Source organism: Ascaphus truei, chromosome 8 (genome assembly GCF_040206685.1).
Source record: "Ascaphus truei isolate aAscTru1 chromosome 8, aAscTru1.hap1, whole genome shotgun sequence".
Taxonomy (NCBI): domain Eukaryota; kingdom Metazoa; phylum Chordata; class Amphibia; order Anura; family Ascaphidae; genus Ascaphus; species Ascaphus truei.
In genome coordinates, this window is record NC_134490.1 from 71187393 (window position 1) to 71207232 (window position 19840).

The following is a 19840-nucleotide window of genomic DNA, read 5'->3' on the forward strand; positions in this document are numbered from 1 at the left end:
TTGAATAATAACTAAAGATTTATTTGGTCATTGCCAATTATGAGAAAACATGTCACATAACAATCATGTTAGGCAAACCATATAGTACATAGTTGAAAAATGATGGATTGCATGCAGAAACCTTCGAATGGCAAGGGCTCACAAACACTTCTTCATGTGCGTCCTCAGAGTGATTGGGGTCTCCCACTGCAAAACACAAGAGCACCATCTCACAAACAAAATGTAAAACTCGAAAAGCTTAGCAAACCTATTTGTCTTAAACCATGATGCTACTTTGTTCTAATTACTACCTGGTATTCCACTGCAGAAGTCAGATGTTGCCTTAAATGACTAGTTCAGTCTGACTTTACATCATGATTTCGTTTTATGTTTTACAGACATTTCTTAACGAAACACTAGTTTGTTTAGAACGTTTGCCAAATTTACATGATTCTAATTTATAAACCTGAATATTGCATAACTAGTACATTAAAAACATCACCTTAACATACATAATTTGTTTTCAGTTGCATTAATAAGAGGATATTACGAAATAATCATTATATAGCAGCTTTTTTTATTGTCCTTTTTAAATCATAGAAATCATAAATATTGTAGAAGGAACGGAGAGAGCTACAGTATACAGTACGTGATATTTAGTTATTTGCCATCTTGTGATCAAGGCAGTAAAATGAAACTGGGAGATCTGAATCAGCAATTGATTTAAGTAATAATCCCTGAAGGACAGGGCATTACTGGCCAATAATGCGCTAGTTGGAAAAGTTGAAGGCCCGAGGCGAAGCCAAGGGACTTTAACCCAGCCAGGGCATTATTGGCCAGTAATGCCCTGTTCTGAGGGGATTATTACTATTATAGGCTAAATGTAGGCTTATTTAATAAATAATAGACACTTTTGTATAGTTAAATAGATTTTTTTATTAAAATAAAATGGTAAATACATGAAACCACTTCTATATACGCTTACACTGCAGATATCTATATCCACACACTGCCGCCCCCTCTGTGTACGCACACACACACACACAACAGCAGCTCACACACAAACTGCTGCTACACACACACAAAACAGCACACCACACACAACACAGTGCCTCTACACACACACTGGAGCTCTATACACACAACACAGCACCTCCTCTACACTCACTACACAGCACCTCTACACACACAGCAGCTCTACACACACACAAACTCTGCTGCTACACACACATGCTACACCCATAAACACTGCTACTGACACACACACACACACACACACACACACACTGGAGCTCTATACACACACAAACACACAGTAGCTCTATACACACACACACACACACACACACACACACACACAAACTGCTGCTACACATACAGTACAACACACACACACTGCAGCAACAATCAAAAATGCAGCCACTTACTAAACTTTGCACTCTTCCCCCCAGCTCTACACACAACACAGCAGCTGTGCAGCGCACACACACACACACACACACACACACACACACACACACACACACACACACACACACACACACACACACACACACACACACACACACACTTACTTATTTGCAGTCTCTCTCCTCCCCCAATTCAACTGAATCTGCTCAGAAAATCTCAGTCAGCTCGGGAGGGGGAGGAGTCAAACCGTGGCTGATACTTTTTGACCAATCCCCTGCCCTTTCTCAGAGTTTTTACTTAATTCAAAGCATTCACCTGCCCTGTCTCAGCTGTTCTGAAAGATGATTGGCTGGAAATAAACAGATTGAAAACTGCATTTTGCAAGCTGCTGAAATTCAGGGCATTACTGATTGGTTAAAATTCCGGGCATTATCCAATCAGAGGGCAGGGTTTTCAATAATGCCCTGAATTTTTACTGCTTTAGCCTATAATATATAATATATTATTATAGCAGGCTGGATAAAACGTAATTATTGGATAATGTAATCTGCTCTCGCCACTTGACAAGCTTGTGATGTATTGCAGTCACCTCCATCATTAAAGGGGTTAAATCAATTAATCTATGACACTGGTGGCCAACGCCAGTCCTCAAGACTCATTGACTGAGCCACTGATTAAGCTACCTGTATTGAAGCAGAGATATCCTGAAAACTTGACCTGTTGGAGGGCCTTGAGGACTGGATTTGCCCACCCCTGATGTATACTACAACAGTGACATGGGTATTCAAATGTCATATTTATTTGTAACTGATTCAATTGTTAAACATCGGAGTAAAGCTACAAAAACTGTGGTGGAAGACAAGCAGCATGAAAACATAATAATGCTTACCCTTCGAGGACATATGTTCAGCTTCAATCTTTCGCTGAATATGTATTGTTTGTCCAGTTGTCTTCCCAAGTTCTAATAAATCTACACATTAAGAAAAGTACGCCTAGTCACTAAAAGAATATACAATTGTATTTAATGAATTGCTCATTCACTGCATTATAGAGGTGTTTGCATGCACAGAATATGAAGGTATCAAGAGAAATAGGAGAGCCACCTCAAACAATGATTTAACCTTGTTGTTTTTCGAGCTAGCCAGTCATAGCAAAAAAAGCTGCTGGTATTACAGAAGATCTACTTACTTTCTGCCAAGAAGTTGAGTCTCTTGGCATTCTGTTCCAGAGTTGTATGCCACTGATTAAGCATTATAGAACGAACACCTGTAACACTTAACAGGAGGGCTGTTTCCACTGGCCTTTCAAGTGCCAAGCATGCTTCACTAAAGGAAAAATAAATGCAATTGGTCCCCACAAAGCATTATTATGAGATACAAAAGTAGTTCTGTGTAAGTATAATTGAAAATGAGTTTCTGAAGGATGAAGCATAACTTTGGGTGCATACAGTAAAACACTTTGCCACTGGATAAGTACTGAATTTAAATGTATAGTGTTCCTTCTCACACTAGGTCTGGAACACTGTCCTGGCTAACCTCCCCCCTTCCCCTGTCCCCTCCCAAGAGATATAGATTAATTAAAGCTTGTGATACCCTTTAAATTATCAATATTAGATCAAATTATAGTGTATAAAGCTTTTGAAACCCCACAAGTTTCTTCAAGCGTTATACATTTGATATAACACTGAATGTTATTTTTCCAGGAAATATGTGATCATATATTTGTATGAAGTGTAGTGATCCTTTTTGGTATAGTTTTATTAAATGTAAAATGAACTCCACATTATTCCCAAGTTTCCTGTTCTCTTTGCTCTTACCTCTTTTGTACATCAACCCTTGTTTGTCTTAAAAAACTACGATTTGTCTGAACCAGATCTAAAAGAATCATCAGCTGGCACTCTGAAAACAAATATGACATGATTTTATTTTATTCATTTCATGCATGGCTTGGATTAGAACTATAGCATGTGCAATTTTAAACCTTATTGCCTAATTTATTAATCTCAGTTATTTTGTTAGTTCGTTTTCCACATACCAAACAAAACACATTTTTTTAGAAGATTTACAGCCACATTAACAAAACACTGCTTTCTATAAAACACCTTCCAGTCCCGGAAGATACCAAATAGTCCATTCAGTTGATACTCAGTGGGCATACATCATTTCATCAGACACATATTCAATGATAAACTCTTAACATTACGACAGTGGAGAGTACGCTGTTCAGCAGGACTTATGATTTAGACTAGAGTAATAAAGGTGTAATTATTTTCTCATGTGTCACAAGTGGGTGGCAAAAAAAGGGGTGGTGCATGTGTAAGTTCAAAGGGAAGGGAGAGAGGGAAATCACTAAGAAGAACTGGGTGCTGGGGCTGGGTTCAATATGAACTAAACCTTGTGAAAGAACAAGGGAAGAAAGAAAAGGCCCCTATGTTAGGGTGCTGCCTGCGCAATGAAAATGATACTGCCTTAGTCACTGGGACTCACAGCGGTCTCTAATGAAGATTGAAAAAAAGGAGAGAATCGGGTTGAGCACCGCAAAAAATCCAGGATGGAGGCAGGTTAAAATAAGCTATTGATTTGGCATAACGCCTAAGTACAAACAACAGAAGGTAGTTCTCTGATGCGTTTCCTGCCGAAAGGCACTTTATCAAAGAGTAACTAGGTGTTCAACGTCCTCCTCCTAAATAGGATCCTAATTGACTGCTTATAGACCGCACCGGTGCCCTGTCCCCGCCCAAACCACAGGTAATGTGCGGGAACCGACCAATCAGAGCAACTACCAGCAGCCAATAGGTATACCGATCCGGGAGGTGTTCAAGCCAATGTCATAACACTTTATACAAACAAAGATTGCACTGATGGAGCACACCATGGGCTAAGTGAAACTTAACATTTATTGTAAATTATTAAAATGAAGGTAAATACAGCGGAAAATTATAAAATAACATAAACGTGTTGACAATCACTAGTGCTCAGTCTAAAAACCAAGACAGGACGAGCAGGCAATAGGGTGTCTAAAAGAGTACCCTGAACAATGATAGTGGAGGGGCAACTGAAGTCTTGCTCTGAGTTACTGTACTACTGGAGGCAAGACCCCTTCTTATATGATAATCGAGTAACTGAAGCCATTAATTGGCTGGAGCGATCCACTAAATGGGAGCACTGCTTTCTTCCCTTCGATTCATACCCCGTTTAATGCAAGATAAGATCTTGTTTGCCTTTGCAGCTAATGCTTCACATTGGGCACTATTGCCAAGCCTGCTGTCTACAAGCACTCCTAAATCCTTCTCTATCACGGATTGACCTAATTTTGCCCCATTTAATTTGTAAGTTAAATGTTTATTCTTGTTTCACAAATGCGTAACCTTACATTTATCTGTATTAAACCTCATCTGCCATTTACCTGCATAAATGTCCAGTCTACCCAAGTACTTCTGCAGAAAAATGACATCCTGCTCAGATTTTACTACCTTACACATTTTAGTGTCACCAGCAAAGATGGGGACCTTTCTCTATGCCAACCTCAAGGTCATTAATAAACAAGTTAAAAAGCAGTAGTCCCAGTATGGAAACTTGAGGTGCTCCACTTACAACCTTAGCCCAACCTGAAAAGGTTCCATTTATGACAACTCTGTTGTCTAACCTTCATCCAGTTTTCAATCCAGGTGCAAATATTTTTTACCAAGACCAATTTCCTTTATTTTGTACATTAACCTCTTGTGTGGCACTGTATCAAAAGCCTTTTTAAAATCGAAGTACATCACATCAGCATTACCCTGGCCTACATCCTTACAAGTCTTGTAAAAAAAAATAATGAGGTTAGTTTGGCACAACCTATCCATCATACATCCATGCTCAATATTACTAATAATTTTGATAGGCATTAGGTATTCCTAATTATCCTGTAATAAACCTTCAAGAACTGTAGCTTCCCCACTATTGATGTCAGGCTTACAGGTCTGTAATTCCCCAGTTGTGATCTAGCTCTCTTTGTAAATATAGGCACCACGTCTGCTTTATGCCAATCTTGTGGTACTGAGCCTGTGGAAATGTGCTCTGCTTGCTGGCCCCAAGCTTTCAAACTGTTGTGTAAATATTTGTTCATTAAGAAAAGCACATACCATTAAATTGCTAACATGTAAACCATTCATTCTTGCTGCTACAGTATAACTAAATTAAGGTCCGAGGGCCTTATTCTATATATGTCTAAACGGACACTCAAGACTTTTTTTTTGGATGAAAATTCCAGTTGAACTCTATGGGGATTTTCAGTCAAAAAGATTACAGGCATTTGCCTGCTGCGGTCTATATGGAATAATCTCTAACGCGTTAAACTAAAGATAGTTGTAATTCCCATACACGCAATACTGTATCTATTTCTTAAATCCTGCTTACTGTCTCCGCTGTAAACAGCTGCCTTCCTACTGTTTTTCTGATGTGTTCCTGTAAATTAAGATAACATATGTCATCTTCACTATTATTGATCACATCAGCAATAAGAAATCAAAATACTATTCAATTGCATTTAAAAAGGCAAAAAACGATATTATATTGGTGGATAAAAAATGTTTACCAGTAAAACATCCTTTTCGCACATTTTTCGGCGCTTCATCAAAGAGTGTAATATTCTATTGAAGTTGAGGATTATATGGCTTTCACCCTCAACCGGAAGTGACGTGACGCCAGGTACCGCGGCGTATGTGGTATCAGCTAGATTGGAGTCGGAAGACAAACATGTGGTCGGCGGGTGAAAGCCATATAATCCTCAACTTCAATGGAATATTACACTCTTTGACGAAGCGCCGAAAAATACGCGAAACCTCTGCTTACCTCTACTGTGCTCTGCTGTTACTTTTTTCATTAAATTGTTTTTTATCCAGTATACGTATTGTAGCCCTTCTATTTTTGCTGCTGTGCTGCGCTTTTTTACCTCATTGAATTCCCTGTATTACATCTTCAGTGTGAGGCACGCACACCGAATGGACAGCATTTTACTGTGGGTAATCTCACCTTCTTCCATGTTATGGTCGTCAGACAGTGGGAGTAAGGCTGTTGGATATTATTACATATATACGTGCAGCTCTAGGGTGGGGGTCCACGTTGGAGGAGAACCAGCCAGCACTGTTTGTCTACAGTTGCTGACTGCATTATCTACCATTAGGACTTTATGTTTATACACCCCCTCCCCTCCCCCCTCAATTGTGAGCCGGATATTATACTCTATGATGCATTGACAAGTCCTTCTCTTCAAGCAAGTTTATACACTTTATCAGTCAACAGGCTGTGATTTAGTAATCCTGATTTAGAAACACTGAATAAACGGAACTCTGTTTCTTTTTTATGTATTATAATGTAACAAGCATTTTTTTGTTTCTATAGCAACCATTTACAAATTCACATCCCCTTCCTCTTCTGGAAGCGTCTGGCACATCCCTTTTTGAGCCCTGCCCTCACTCTAGCAGTGCACCAATTGTATCCAGTGACTGCCTGATCACATGATCTTCCCCACAGAACTTTGTATCTTTAGTCCTCTTCTGCTGCACTGACGGCCATTTAGTCAACCCCCGAGCTGAATCTTTGCAGATCAATCAAGGTGTACGGATAGGTCGGCAACTTAGCCAATTACTTATTATTGTGTGTATTGTTTCCTGCCGAAAGGCACTTTATCAAAGAGTAACTAGGTGTTCAACGTCCTCCTCCTAAATAGGATCCTAATTGACTGCTTATAGACCGCACCGGTGCCCTGTCCCCACCCAAACCACAGGTAATGTGCGGAAACCGACCAATCAGAGCAACTACCAGCAGCCAATAGGTATACCGATCCGGGAGGTGTTCAAGCCAATGTCATAACACTTTATACAAACAAAGATTGCACTGATGGAGCACACCATGGGCTAAGTGAAACTTTACATTTATTGTAAATTATTAAAATGAAGGTAAATACAGCGGAAAATTATAAAATAACATAAACGTGTTGACAATCACTAGTGCTCAGTCTAAAAACAAGACAGGACGAGCAGGCAATAGGGTGTCTAAAAGAGTACCCTGAACAATGATAGTGGAGGGGCAACTGAAGTCTTGCTCTGAGTTACTGTACTACTGGAGGCAAGACCCTTTCTTATATGATAATCGAGTAACTGAAGCCATTAATTGGCTGGAGCGATTCACTAAATGGGAGCACTGGTGGCTAATGTTAGAGCAATCATAAAGGTAACCACAGAATTGCGGATATTGAGTAAGAACTGCAGCGGAGATATGATCGCAAATATCTGGCTATAATAGCTACTAATTGCGGAGACCTCTGTACTGCATCTAAACACTTAGGCTGCGACCATGATACTGCAGACCGCGCGGAGGCGTCCGCACGCTGAGCAAACAGACGACCTTAAGGCCTGGTCCCAGCGCTTCAGTGGCTAGGGGTTAATTTTGTGTTGAGGAGAAATGTTGAAAAGTTATCTGTGACCTTTCCAAATAACTCTTTTTATGTTATTCTAATGTTGCAGTTAAACCCACCAATCATGGGCTGGGTCATATTGGAAGCGCCTGCCAATGTTCCTCCCTAAATGTAGCCATGCTGTGCCATGGGGTATAAAAAGTGGGTAGGGAGGCCCCTGTTGTAGACTATGTCTCAGGCTATGTGCTGTTCTATGCCAGTGTCAGTTCCAGTGCCAAGTCTGGAGTCCAGTTCTAAAAGACACTGTGTGGGAGAAGATATGGGGAAATCTCCCATGACACTGCCTGCCTATCTTCAACTTCCTGGATGATGTCACTGCGTCATGACACCCTATGCATTTCGCTTATGTGGGAGCTTTGTCTGGGGTATTTTGTGTATAGTTATCATATCCCCTCTTAGATGCCTCTGTTCTGATGTAAATAAATCTAATTTAGCATGCCCCGCCTTATAAATTAGATCTTACATCCCCTTTATTAATTTGGTGGCTCTGCACTTTTTCTAGCTCCATAATGTCTTTTCAATGGAGTGGTGCCCAAAACTGTACTCCATATCCAAGGTGGGGTCTTACTAATGCTCTATATAGTGGCATCATTATGTTTTCTTCCCTTCGATTCATACCCCGTTTAATTCAAGATAAGATCCTGTTTGCCTTTGCAGCTAATGCTTGACATTGGGCACTATTGCCAAGCCTGCTGTCTACAAGCACTCCTAAATCCTTCTCTATCAAGGATTGACCTAATTTTGCCCCATTTAATTTGTAAGTTAACTGTTTATTCTTGTTTCACAAATGCGTAACGTTACATTTATCTGTATTAAACCTCATCTGCCATTTACCTGCATAAATGTCCAGTCTACCCAAGTCCTTCTGCAGAAAAATTACATCCTGCTCAGATTTTACAACCTTACACATTTTAATGTCACCAGCAAAGATGGAGACCTTTCTCTATGCCAACCTCAAGGTCATTAATAAACAAGTTAAAAAGCAGTAGTCCCAATATGGAAACTTGAGGTACTCCAATTACAACTTTAGCCCAACCTGAAAAGGTTCAATTTATGACAACTCTGTTGTCTAACCTTCATCCAGTTTTCAATCCAGGTGCAAATATTTTTTACCAAGACCAATTTCCTTTATTTTGTACATTAACCTCTCTTTCTAAATATATGCACCACGTCTGCTTTATGCCAATCATGTGGTACTGAGCCTGTGGAAATGTGCTCTGCTTGCTGGCCCCAAGTTTTCTAACTATTGTGTAAATATTTGTTCATTAAGAAAAGCACATACCATTAAATTGCTAACATGTAAACCATTCATTCTTGCTGCTACAGTATAACTAAATTAAGGTCCGAGGGCCTAATTCTATATACGTCTAAACGGACACTCAAGACTTTTTTTGGGATGAAAATTCCAGTTGAACTCAATGGGGATTTAAGTAAAAAAGATTACAAATGCCTGCTGCGGTCTATATGGAATAATCTCTAACGCGTTAAACTAAAGATAGTTGTAATTCCCATACACCCAATACTGTATCTATTTCTTAAATCCTGCTTACTGTCTCCGCTGTAAACAGCTGCCTTCCTACCGTTTTTCTGATGTGTTCCTGTAAATTAAGATAACATATGTCATCTACACTATTATTGATCACATCAGCAATAAGCAAATCAACATACTATTCAATTGCATTTAAAAAGGCAAAAAACGATATTATATTGGTGGATAAAAAATGTTTACAAGTAAAACATCCTTTTCGCACATTTTTTGGCGCTTCGTCAAAGAGTGTAATATTCTATTGAAGTTGAGGATTATATGGCTTTCACATTCCACCGGAAGTGACGTGACGCCAGGTACCGCGGCGTATGTGGTATCAGCTAGATTGGAGTCGGAAGACAAACATCTGGTTGGCGGGTGAAAGCCATATAATCCTCAACTTCAATAGAATATTACACTCTTTGACGAAGCGCCGAAAAATGCGCGAAACGCGCTAGAGTTGCTTATCTCTACTATGCCATGATGTTACTTTTTTCATTAAATTGGTTTTAATCCAGTATACGTATTGTAGCCCTTCTATTTTTGCTGCTGTGCTGCGCTTTTCTACCTCCTTGGATTCCCTGTATTATGTCTTCAGCGTGAGGCAGGCACACAGAATGGACAGCATTTTACTGTGAGTAATCGTACCTTCTTCCATGTTGTGGTCATCAGACAGTGAGAGTAAGACTGTGCACTGACGGCCATTTAGTGAACCTTCGAGCCGAATCTTCGCCGATCGATCAAGGAGTACGGATAGGTCGGCAACTTAGCCAATTACTTATTATTGTGTGGGTTGTATTGATGCACATATTAAAGGGACATTTTATTTTATTTTAAATGGCAGCTTGGACTGCTGCTCTAAATAATATGAACATTGTCAACTGCATCTTATATTATTAGTCTTGAACTTGCCATTATATTTTTGTCAATAAGCTTATATAATATTTTGGAAATGACTACCCAAGACAACCCTCTCCTCAGAACCCTTACCTGATGCATGGTCCTTGATGACATGAAACATTATTATTATCATCATCATTTATCTATTTATAACACAGTCCAATAGGATGGGAAGACAATAACAATAACATGGCAATTTATCATACACTGGTGCAGGAGATAGGGAGGGCTCTGCTCCAAGAAGCTTACAATCTAAAAGGAATGGAGAGTGGAAATAAAAAGTACAGTGGAAGAAAGGAAGTCAGTGTATTCCTAACGGGTGCTTGCCATTAAGCAGACAGCAAAGATGCTCTTATCTTTGTAACAAAGTACAATATCACTGCTGCACCCGCAGTAATAACCCAGCAACTACTGGAGCAGCAATACGTGAGCCTTTGTTTTGAATCACAGCAATGCGTTTTTTTAACCACTTTATATTGGTGTTTATAGGGCATTGTTACAATGTATATTGCTTTTTAGAAATGACCAACCTATCCAACATTCACATTGAGCTGCAAACTGTAACAATAGATAATGTTACAGTAGTAATATAAGAATATATTGTAGATACCGAATTACACTGACTGAAGGATTGATTGCAATTGGAAGGCGGCCATTATGTAAACCCAGGGAAGCAGGATCTTTCCAGATCGATCACAGGAAAATGAACCGACCGGCAGTTTAGGCAAATCATTTTCCTTAAAGGTAACCAAATGCTGCATATATTAATGAATATATAGATTTTTATTTAATTTTTTTAAAGTGCAGCGAGTAATGCCTCTTTAATTGTCGTTTCTGGGACGCCAAAGTAAATACCCCCAAAATGCTGAAACTTGTTGTTTATCACCTTGTTTGTAGTACTGGGCTATATATTCTGAAAACAGTGGGAATAAAACAATGATTACAACACAACATGTAGAACATAACATTCTGCTAACTGAGCCTCACCTGTAAAATTCATAGCAACAAATCTGTCAAGCAATATATGGGCCAAGAATCGCTCGGTTCCATAGAAGAGAAAAGCACTGCAGTTGTTCATCAGGTTCTCCCATTCACCGTAACTGAAAAGAAAACAAATAAGCATCTTTGAATAATATGCTTTTAATACAATTATTTAAAATAATAATACCATTTTAGAAACAATTAAGGTTTTTGTAGCAAAAATGACTGTAAATGCAATTTTGCATACTACAAAACTAGAACTACCTGTACATAAATCATAGTGCCAAATTCTTGTAGTTAAATGGGTCATGGAGAAGTGTAGATATGGTGCTGCCTGCGATACGTTTTATGGGATCAGCATAACAGTTCTTCATAGATAAATCATAGTATACAGGGCTTTTGAAACCTCATATTTAACTGCATAAACTGTTAAAGGAGCAATCCAAGCAATATGCTATGTGTTTAATTTTATAAATCAGTTCTGTAGTATGAGATACTTGCTACTTTTTTTAAAATTCAACTCAATGCCATTTGTAATGAGTTTTCAAATACAGGGGGGCCCCGGGCATGCGGCGGGTTCCGTTCCAAGGGCCCGCCGCAAAGTGAAAATCGCCGTAAAGCGGAACCGGTGATTTTCAATGTGTGTGCATGCATAAACCGACAATTCCCCCCTTCTGCGCATGCGCAACCTCCGTTCGGCGCGCTCACCCACGTCCACCGCCCGTTCTGCACACGCGCGACCCTTGACTTCCCCGTTCTGCGCATGTGCAGACATGGCGGTACCCTTCTCGGTACCGCCGTATCAGCAGATCGCTGAAAAGTGGAGTGCAGAGAAGCGGGGCTTTGCTGTACTTATAAACCTGTGATTTCTATAGGGTTTAAACACTTTCCCAGCATTGCAAGATCTATCTGTAACACTTTCCTGTTTCTGATCATTTGTTGCCAATATACCTAGCCATTTGAGCTGCAAACTTTAACTATAGATAATGTTACCTTAGTAATATAAGAATACATTGTAGCTGCTTAGTTACACTAACTGAAAGATTGATTTGAAACTGAAAGGCGGCCATTTAGTCAACCCTAGGAAGCAGGATTTTGCTGATCGATTAGGAGAGAACTAATTAATCTGCAGCTTAGGTAATTAGCATTCAAAAAAGGTAATCAAAGGCTCTATATATTTTTTTTTTAACTGCTTGGATTGCCTCTTTAAAAAAATATATTTTTAAACATATAAAAAAGTAACAAAAGATTTGTAAATATTTGTCCAAAAATGCAACAACATAAAAAAAAGCGACAAAATATCAAGTCTGAGAAATATAGTTGGGCAAAAAATGTCAAACATTCTTTAAAATCTCAACACTGTCAAGAGATAATGTAAAAAATTGAGGTTTGGGGGATTTTAAACATGAACTCCCCATTTCCTTGTTTCTCAATTATAATATTTCCCTGCAACTAGAATTCTGAGATATTATTGCGTGTAAAAATGTTGATGCTAGCCGAATAACAATTAAGAGATAAAAATAGCTAGTAATGGTTTTCTTTCATTGACATTAAAGCATAAAAGTGGTATTATCAGCTGCTGGAGAGCAAACCTTGGAACATGTAAGCTGCCCATTATTCCTTCCCACAGAGGTGTAAATTGTTGGTTGTATTTCCCAAGAACCTCGTGCATTTTAACGACTGGGCTGACTGCTTCTATAAGAAAAGATATATAATGAAAATTGAAATTTAAAGGAGAAATTCATGCAATATTCCACGTGGTTTTTTTTTTTTTTTTTTTTAGATAAATCAGTTCTTAGTATTAGATAAAACTTACTAAAAAAGTTTTAGTTGAACTCTTAATGTCATTTTAATTAGTTTTAATATACTGAGCATCCTTTGAGTTCTATAGAAAGTTTTAACACACCTCCCCAGCAGTGTAAGATCTTTGCAACACTTTCCTGTTTGTCATAATATGTTGCCAATATTCCCAGTAGTTTGAGCTGCAAACTATACCAATAGATAATGTTACCTTAGTAATAGAAAAACACATTGTTGCTGCTGATATTATACTGACTGAAGGATTGATTGAAACTGAAAGGCAGCCATTTAGCAACTGCTTGCTACTGATGTACAGTGCTAAAATAACGCTGGGTGCTTTGAGAGATGTTTTCCTGTATGACTTACCTGGCTCTCTTGCTTCATCATAAGGATCCACAATATCTAATACCTATAGTTAAGATATTGCCACATTGCATTGCACATAACCTCTTTTGAACACAATAAGTGCAGAACTGTCACTTTACCCTTTGTTTCAACACTGTCCCTTATTCCCTCTAGAGCAGGGGTAACCATGTCCAGTCCTCAAGAGCCACCAACAGGTCAGGTTTTCAGCATATCCCTGCTTCAGCACAGGTGGCTCAATCAGTGGCTCTCATTAGCAGGGCCCTCATTACCTTCTGTATATGTTTGCGCTTGTGTGTCCTTATTTGGTATGGCATTCTGTTTATGTAATGTACATAGCTCTGTACCCCCATTGTACCACGCTGCTGTTGATGCTTTACAAATAAACGATGATGATAATCATTGTGATACCTTTTTTCTTCTTCTCAAAGGATACATTTAAAAAAATGAGTTTGCACAGATATGCAGTTTGGGGGTAGAGTGCGATTGATGGGCGCCTAAAACGGAAAAGCAGTGATAAATATACATTACAGTGTGTGCATTGCAAATATAATACCAGTTATATCCTAAATAGTGGTGTACCGAGTACCCGGAATTACCCGGTACCCGGCATTACCGGCACATTTCCAGCTACCCAGACCCGGCAACTGAGAAGTGGGCTCGACGCCGGGTATTGTCAGGGCAGCTTGATATAATCTAATTACTTACCTTTCCGAAGACATCTAGGACCAGCAGCAGCAGTCCTGTGACGGTGGCAGCATTGGAGGTGTCTTCAGCCGGCGGGGGAGCTGCAGCAATCACTTCCACAGCACAGGAGAAGGTAAACAGTGTGTGTGTGAGCCGCCGGGGAACCACGTGACCAGAGCAGCTGACGGAGCGTTCCCCCGCCGGCTGAAGACACCTCCGATGCTGCCACCGTCACAGGACTGCTGCTGCTGCTGATCATAGATGTCGCCGCCACCCTGCAGGTAAGTGCCAAACCGGGTAACCGGGTACCCGACCGGGTAGAACCTTTAATTTTGGCTGGGTACCCGTTACCTGTTTTTTTTTAAAATGAGGACAAGGTCCAACACTAATCCTAAATGCTAAACCAGACAAGGGCCACCACACCAATTGCAGGCACTTATTCTGGCCTTAGCTGCACGGAAGATGCAGACATTGGACTCTTTATTTATAGAAGCAGTATAACAAATATAGACAGATTAGATTGTACAAAAGGGAACTTTGATGCTATCTGATGATATCCTCACTACTACTTTGGTTTGGCAAAACAGTGATGCGAGTTTTCTTCAGAAATGTAACAAGTGCGGCATATAATTTAAGGGTTCCACTCGCATTTTGGTTTTAGTTCTAAAAACAATTTTCGTTACATAAAAAAAAAATTATGATTTTTTCCCCCTTTTTTAAGTGGGTCAATCTAGAACTGTTTGCAAAAATGTGTGGAGTTTTTTGCCTAGGTTATAAGAAGTGAATCCGGCGACGAGTTTTCGCTCGAATTTCGCTCAGATTCTAAAGTTCAATCCGAAGTTTGACTCGAATTTCCAAACAAACATTCAGATTTTTGAAGTTCAGATTTCAAACCCGTGAACACGTCCATTCTTAATATAATCCCAATAAATGTCGATTCATTTCTAATAACCATGACTGTGTCTTATTTTCAAGATCTGTGCCTTTTAAGCATTTCTGTCTTTGTCCTTGACAGGATTCAGTTTACAGCTATACAAACAGGCACGCCACAGGTCTTTTTAGTATCAAACATAAACTTTATAATGGACGGATTAATGTTTCGGTCCAAACGCGGACAAAAGACATTATTTCACCCTTGCTTGCGAACCAGATAATAACTGACTATATAGAAAAAATGAAGTGCGCACTAAAATATATATTTAATACAAAGTGTTAATTGTGATGTCAATTTAAATCAAAAAAACACACCCCACCATGTGGAAAAGGTAAATAAATATATACCAATGTAGATGAGCGTCTGTTGCTGGGTAAAGGGTAGCCCAAGACCCTAGAATCTAGTAACAAAAAAACAAACAAAGCGCACAACACTCATCGTGAAAAATGTAATAAACTATGTTTATATATAAGGTGTTTCGAGGTTATGCGTACATCAAGGTAGATTAATCAAGCATAGAGCCACAGAGTGGCAGTTACAAGCGTCTGCAACCAGGAACCACCAGGGCTTCACTCTCCTTTCCACCTACAGGTAGGTGAAATGCCAGATAATTGATGACTCTGCCACAGTCTCAATGTCCTGTAAATAGCGTTAATACGCTTAGTGGATCCTGGGGAGTGGTTGTCCTTTGCTCGCAAGTAGTACACAGGTTCCTCTGCAGACCTCACTGTGTTTCCCGATCAGTCAGGCAGCGTGACGGCGTGGTCCCGCGGGCCCTTCTGTGACGTCAGAGCGCCCGCTCTGCTTTGAGTAACAGCGTCTGCCAGTAATGATTCAGACCTCACTTGGCAACCACAGAGGCAGGCAACAGCGCGGCACATGCGCAGAAGAGGAAATCAACTCGGTGTTCAGCAAACCGTTTGACAACAATAAAATACACCTTGGAATATGAATAATAAAAATATATAGGTTGAATGGTATCTCTACTACGCGGTGTTTCGTAGCTCAACAGGATCCACTAAGCGTGTTGACGCTATTTACAGGACATTGAGAGTGAAGCTCTGGTGGTTCCTGGTTGCAGACGCTGGTAACTGCCACTCTGTGGCTCTATGCTTGATTAATCTACCTTGATGTACGCATAACCTTGAAACACCTTATATATAAACATAGTTTATTACATTTTTCACGATGAGTGTTGTGCGCTTTGTTTGTTTTTTGTTTTTTTAATAACTGACTATATCTGGCTAATTCAACAAATATACATTTACAAGTATTACAATGTGAGTACAAATATATTTGATACAAAGATGTGCTAAAAAATACAACTGCAGTACCTTCAATGTTTCAGACCCTATTTGTAAGCGGACACATACCTACCTACCTACATCTATATTTCTTAGGCTATAAGTTGTACTGTCACAGTGACTTCTCCTTCTCACAGGGCCCAAATTGCGAACTTACTGTACACACAGGAGGCAAAAACTGGAGCAAAGTGCTTAAAACATTGACACATAGTCACGTGTCAAGATGAAAATGGCGCTATTTGTGTCAGTTTAGCTTCAAAGTTGCCCTGATACATAACCCCATAAGGCTATTCATAAAGCTCTAAGATAGGTCTAATATTTACATAAACAAAGGGTACTGGACACAACATCATCCGTAAAACTGAGGTTTGCCGAAGATTGCATGATACCCTTTTATTTCCCATTACAAAAAAAATAGATATGCTACGGGGGAGATGTATCAAAGTCAAGAAAGAGCAAATAGAAGTTTGTTTTGAAGTATGGTCCCATTTTCTGCCTGCATTTGCGTGAATTATAAGAGTATTTTATACATGTGACAAACTGTACACTAGAAACCTGCACTGCACCTATAACCTGGCGGATTTGTTTGTGCAAATACAAGATAATAAAGTGACGCAGAGACACTGAGTTTGATACAGCTCATTATAATCAGATGTTTCTTCCTTTTCTTATTAAATTATATTCTTTCTCCACCTGTCATTAGTTCACTGGAATTAGGAGTTATGGTGGCAATCTCAGTTTGCTTAAAGGAGCAAGCAATGCTATTTAACCTCCCCTCCCCCCCCCCCTTTTCACATTTTTTAATACAGGCTTGAAGCAGGGGGTCTCCAGCGCTAAACCCCATTCATTTCAGCTCTGATGACCTGCAGCTTAAAGACATACGTAATGTACCTCCGAAGGGGTGCCGGTATCTCTCTGCAGTTTCTGCAATTTAAAGCTCCCTGGTCACATAGGTCAATAGGAAGCCGCACTTACTGGTCAGCATTACGGCTTCCTATTGGAACAACCAGCACCCACTATGATGGGGGGACCCTGGAGATGAGATTTATGGGGTTCAGCTTTGGAGACCCCTGCTTCAATCCTGTATTTAAATAATGGCATGTATTGCCGCTTTAATGTGTGCCAGCAGTCAATTTCAATTCCCGGTGTAGACATTTTTTACGTAATATCTCCAGGCAGCAGTTACAGAAATTATATTTCAATAACTAATAATGGCAACCAATGGACTACACAATAGTTACAAAACAAAACCCTGACTTTGTTCAGTGCAAAGGCACAAGGATTGGCATGCACATTGCACTGGCACTTGCACTGTTCCCTAAAGAGCACTTCTAGTATGAGAGCGTAAGATCAAGCCTTAGGCCTCTATTATACCAGCTCCGGCTGGGCGTGCGTTCTTGTGACGTCATCAATGCGATCCGGCCAAGCGACATGTACACTGCAGGCAGGAGGCAGCCGGAGGAGACAGAGAGGCATGGCGGAGGCGTGGTCGTGAGTGGTTTGCCCTCATTGGCTGAACCGCTCACGACGCGACCGTCACCTGAAGAAAACAAATTCCCACGTCTGTTCTCTTGTCTGTCGCCCTGCAGTTCCTGTCTGCGCGTGCGTCGCGCTAGGTATGTACACTTTCATTGTAGTGTTGCAATTTGAGTTTGAGCTGTGCGATGGTGCGGCACCGCCGGCCACTTTGGATATAATCGCGGCCTAGCCCAATAGGACCTTCCTTTCCTTTTCCTGTGGTCACAATGATATGAACCTAATACCGGAGTGACCGTTGTACTCTGCTGCACGCCAGTACTTAAAGGATAAATGGAATAGATGTCATCTTAAAAAGCCTCATTTTGAACTCCTCTCTACTTAATATCTTAAAAATCTGCTGAACCAGTGTAAATATTGATGGTTAACATCACCACCATTTCAGATGTAATTCTTTATGAATTTCCTTAAACTGTCAAAGTTACAGAAGTAAAAAGCATTAATAACAAAAGAAGCAGACTAATATTTTATCAATAAGGTGTGAGTAGTAAACATAATGATAATACTTCAGTAACAAAACATACTGTGAAACTATTCAATGACATACTCACAACTTTGATGTTCTTTTTTTGATTCACTTTTGGCTTTGGTTCTTTTGCACTCTTTGTATCTCTTTTTACCTCACTCTCTTCTAATTCAAAAGAATACAGAATAGAATAGTTCAGACAATTATAGTTGCATAATAAAATGTTAATGGAATAAACGGCATCATATATAGCAGAAGGTTTAAAAAAATAAACTAAAATGGAGGTTGAACTCATAGTTTTGCAAGATCACAAACCGTGGCCTTGTTATAAAGTTCACAAAATGATTATAACATGCAGTCACTGCTGTGTCCTGCAGCCCAAAGTCTGTTATACTGTACAGTACTGTATAATATTTTGGCGATTAAAGCATGTAAGTCTTTGTCCAATTTGGATGGTACGTGGTATTTAATCTATAGTTTAATGGCCATGATTAGGGCGACGCCGCATTATGCCGCGTAGCACCTGGAGTGTCTTATTCTAAAAGGAATTGTGCTCTTAATGGATTTCAGTGTATGGGAGGTTCGCCTACTTTGATGAACATTTAGCCAAATATTTTTCATCTCATACAAACTTATAGAAGCGTATAAATTTAGAGTATCCTATAAAGATGGCATTTGGGCTGACACATTATTATCCTTCCACTGCTGCCCCCCTATTGGCATGTCTGCAACTTGGCGCTGTTGCAATTATGATAGACCTTCCTCATGAAGCAGCAATGAAGTTATTTTACTGACAGTTGGGTCAAGTAATATCACTAACGTGGTGAGAACAATGGTTCTTCATTATAGCTCTTCTTATATTTGCACTATTAAGAACCAACCTTTAGAAAAATTTCAGTCATAAAAGACTACAACGCTTAACATTTTTTTATTAGCAATACAGGTGAGACTGCATTGCTACTATGAGACTATCCCCCTATTCAATATAGTGAGTAGATAGGTAATGATTTAACTTCATCTGAATAAATCTCTGTTCATGCATTGGTAACTGTATTGAATATGTGCCTATGTTACTTTCCCAAGCTTTTTTATCAATGCAGTGAGCAATGCCACCCTAAATAAGAAACACCACTGCACACAGTAGATATGAGCAAGACATAGGCATGGCATCTGTGTATTAAGTCTAATTTTTCAAATGTTAAACCTTTAAATGTATGCATTATGGATCAGATGCACTGTGCTCTGTGAGATCAGGGCAAATAATGTGACATTTTACCTAAAACAGTAACGGACATTATTTCCCCTGAGTTTTTGGCATATTTATAAAACGAAAGAAAAGAAAATGCACACACAGCGCACCAGGGATCAGTATTACAAATATAACAATTGTAATATCTGGTCAAGTGACCACACATATATTATCCAGTGACAACTGAATAACACAATTACAAAAACAACAAATAAACAACAATATTAATAATGAAAACACGATATACAAC

The 19840-nt window shown here is 39.5% G+C and overlaps 1 protein-coding gene across 8 annotated transcripts in view; it reads right to left on the reverse strand.

Annotated features, from left to right (window-relative positions):
• The window catches only part of CFAP46 (cilia and flagella associated protein 46), a 134115-nt gene continuing 114275 nt past the window's right edge, over nt 1-19840 (reverse strand). For 4 of the 8 annotated variants that reach the window (XM_075612559.1, XM_075612558.1, XM_075612554.1 and 1 more), the window contains 11 exons: nt 18427-18506; nt 13851-13911; nt 13418-13453; nt 12844-12946; nt 11258-11370; nt 9396-9443; nt 5787-5834; nt 3206-3287; nt 2578-2714; nt 2279-2359; nt 1-186 (listed from right to left, as the gene is read on the reverse strand). In XM_075612559.1, coding sequence (XP_075468674.1) covers nt 53-186; nt 2279-2359; nt 2578-2714; nt 3206-3287; nt 5787-5834; nt 9396-9443; nt 11258-11370; nt 12844-12946; nt 13418-13453; nt 13851-13911; nt 18427-18506 — 923 coding nt within the window. In that variant the 3' untranslated portion in view covers nt 1-52. The remainder of the gene's footprint in view (nt 187-2278; nt 2360-2577; nt 2715-3205; nt 3288-5786; nt 5835-9395; nt 9444-11257; nt 11371-12843; nt 12947-13417; nt 13454-13850; nt 13912-18426; nt 18507-19840) is intronic. The other 4 variants (XM_075612560.1, XM_075612557.1, XM_075612555.1 and 1 more) reach the window with 3 other exon arrangements.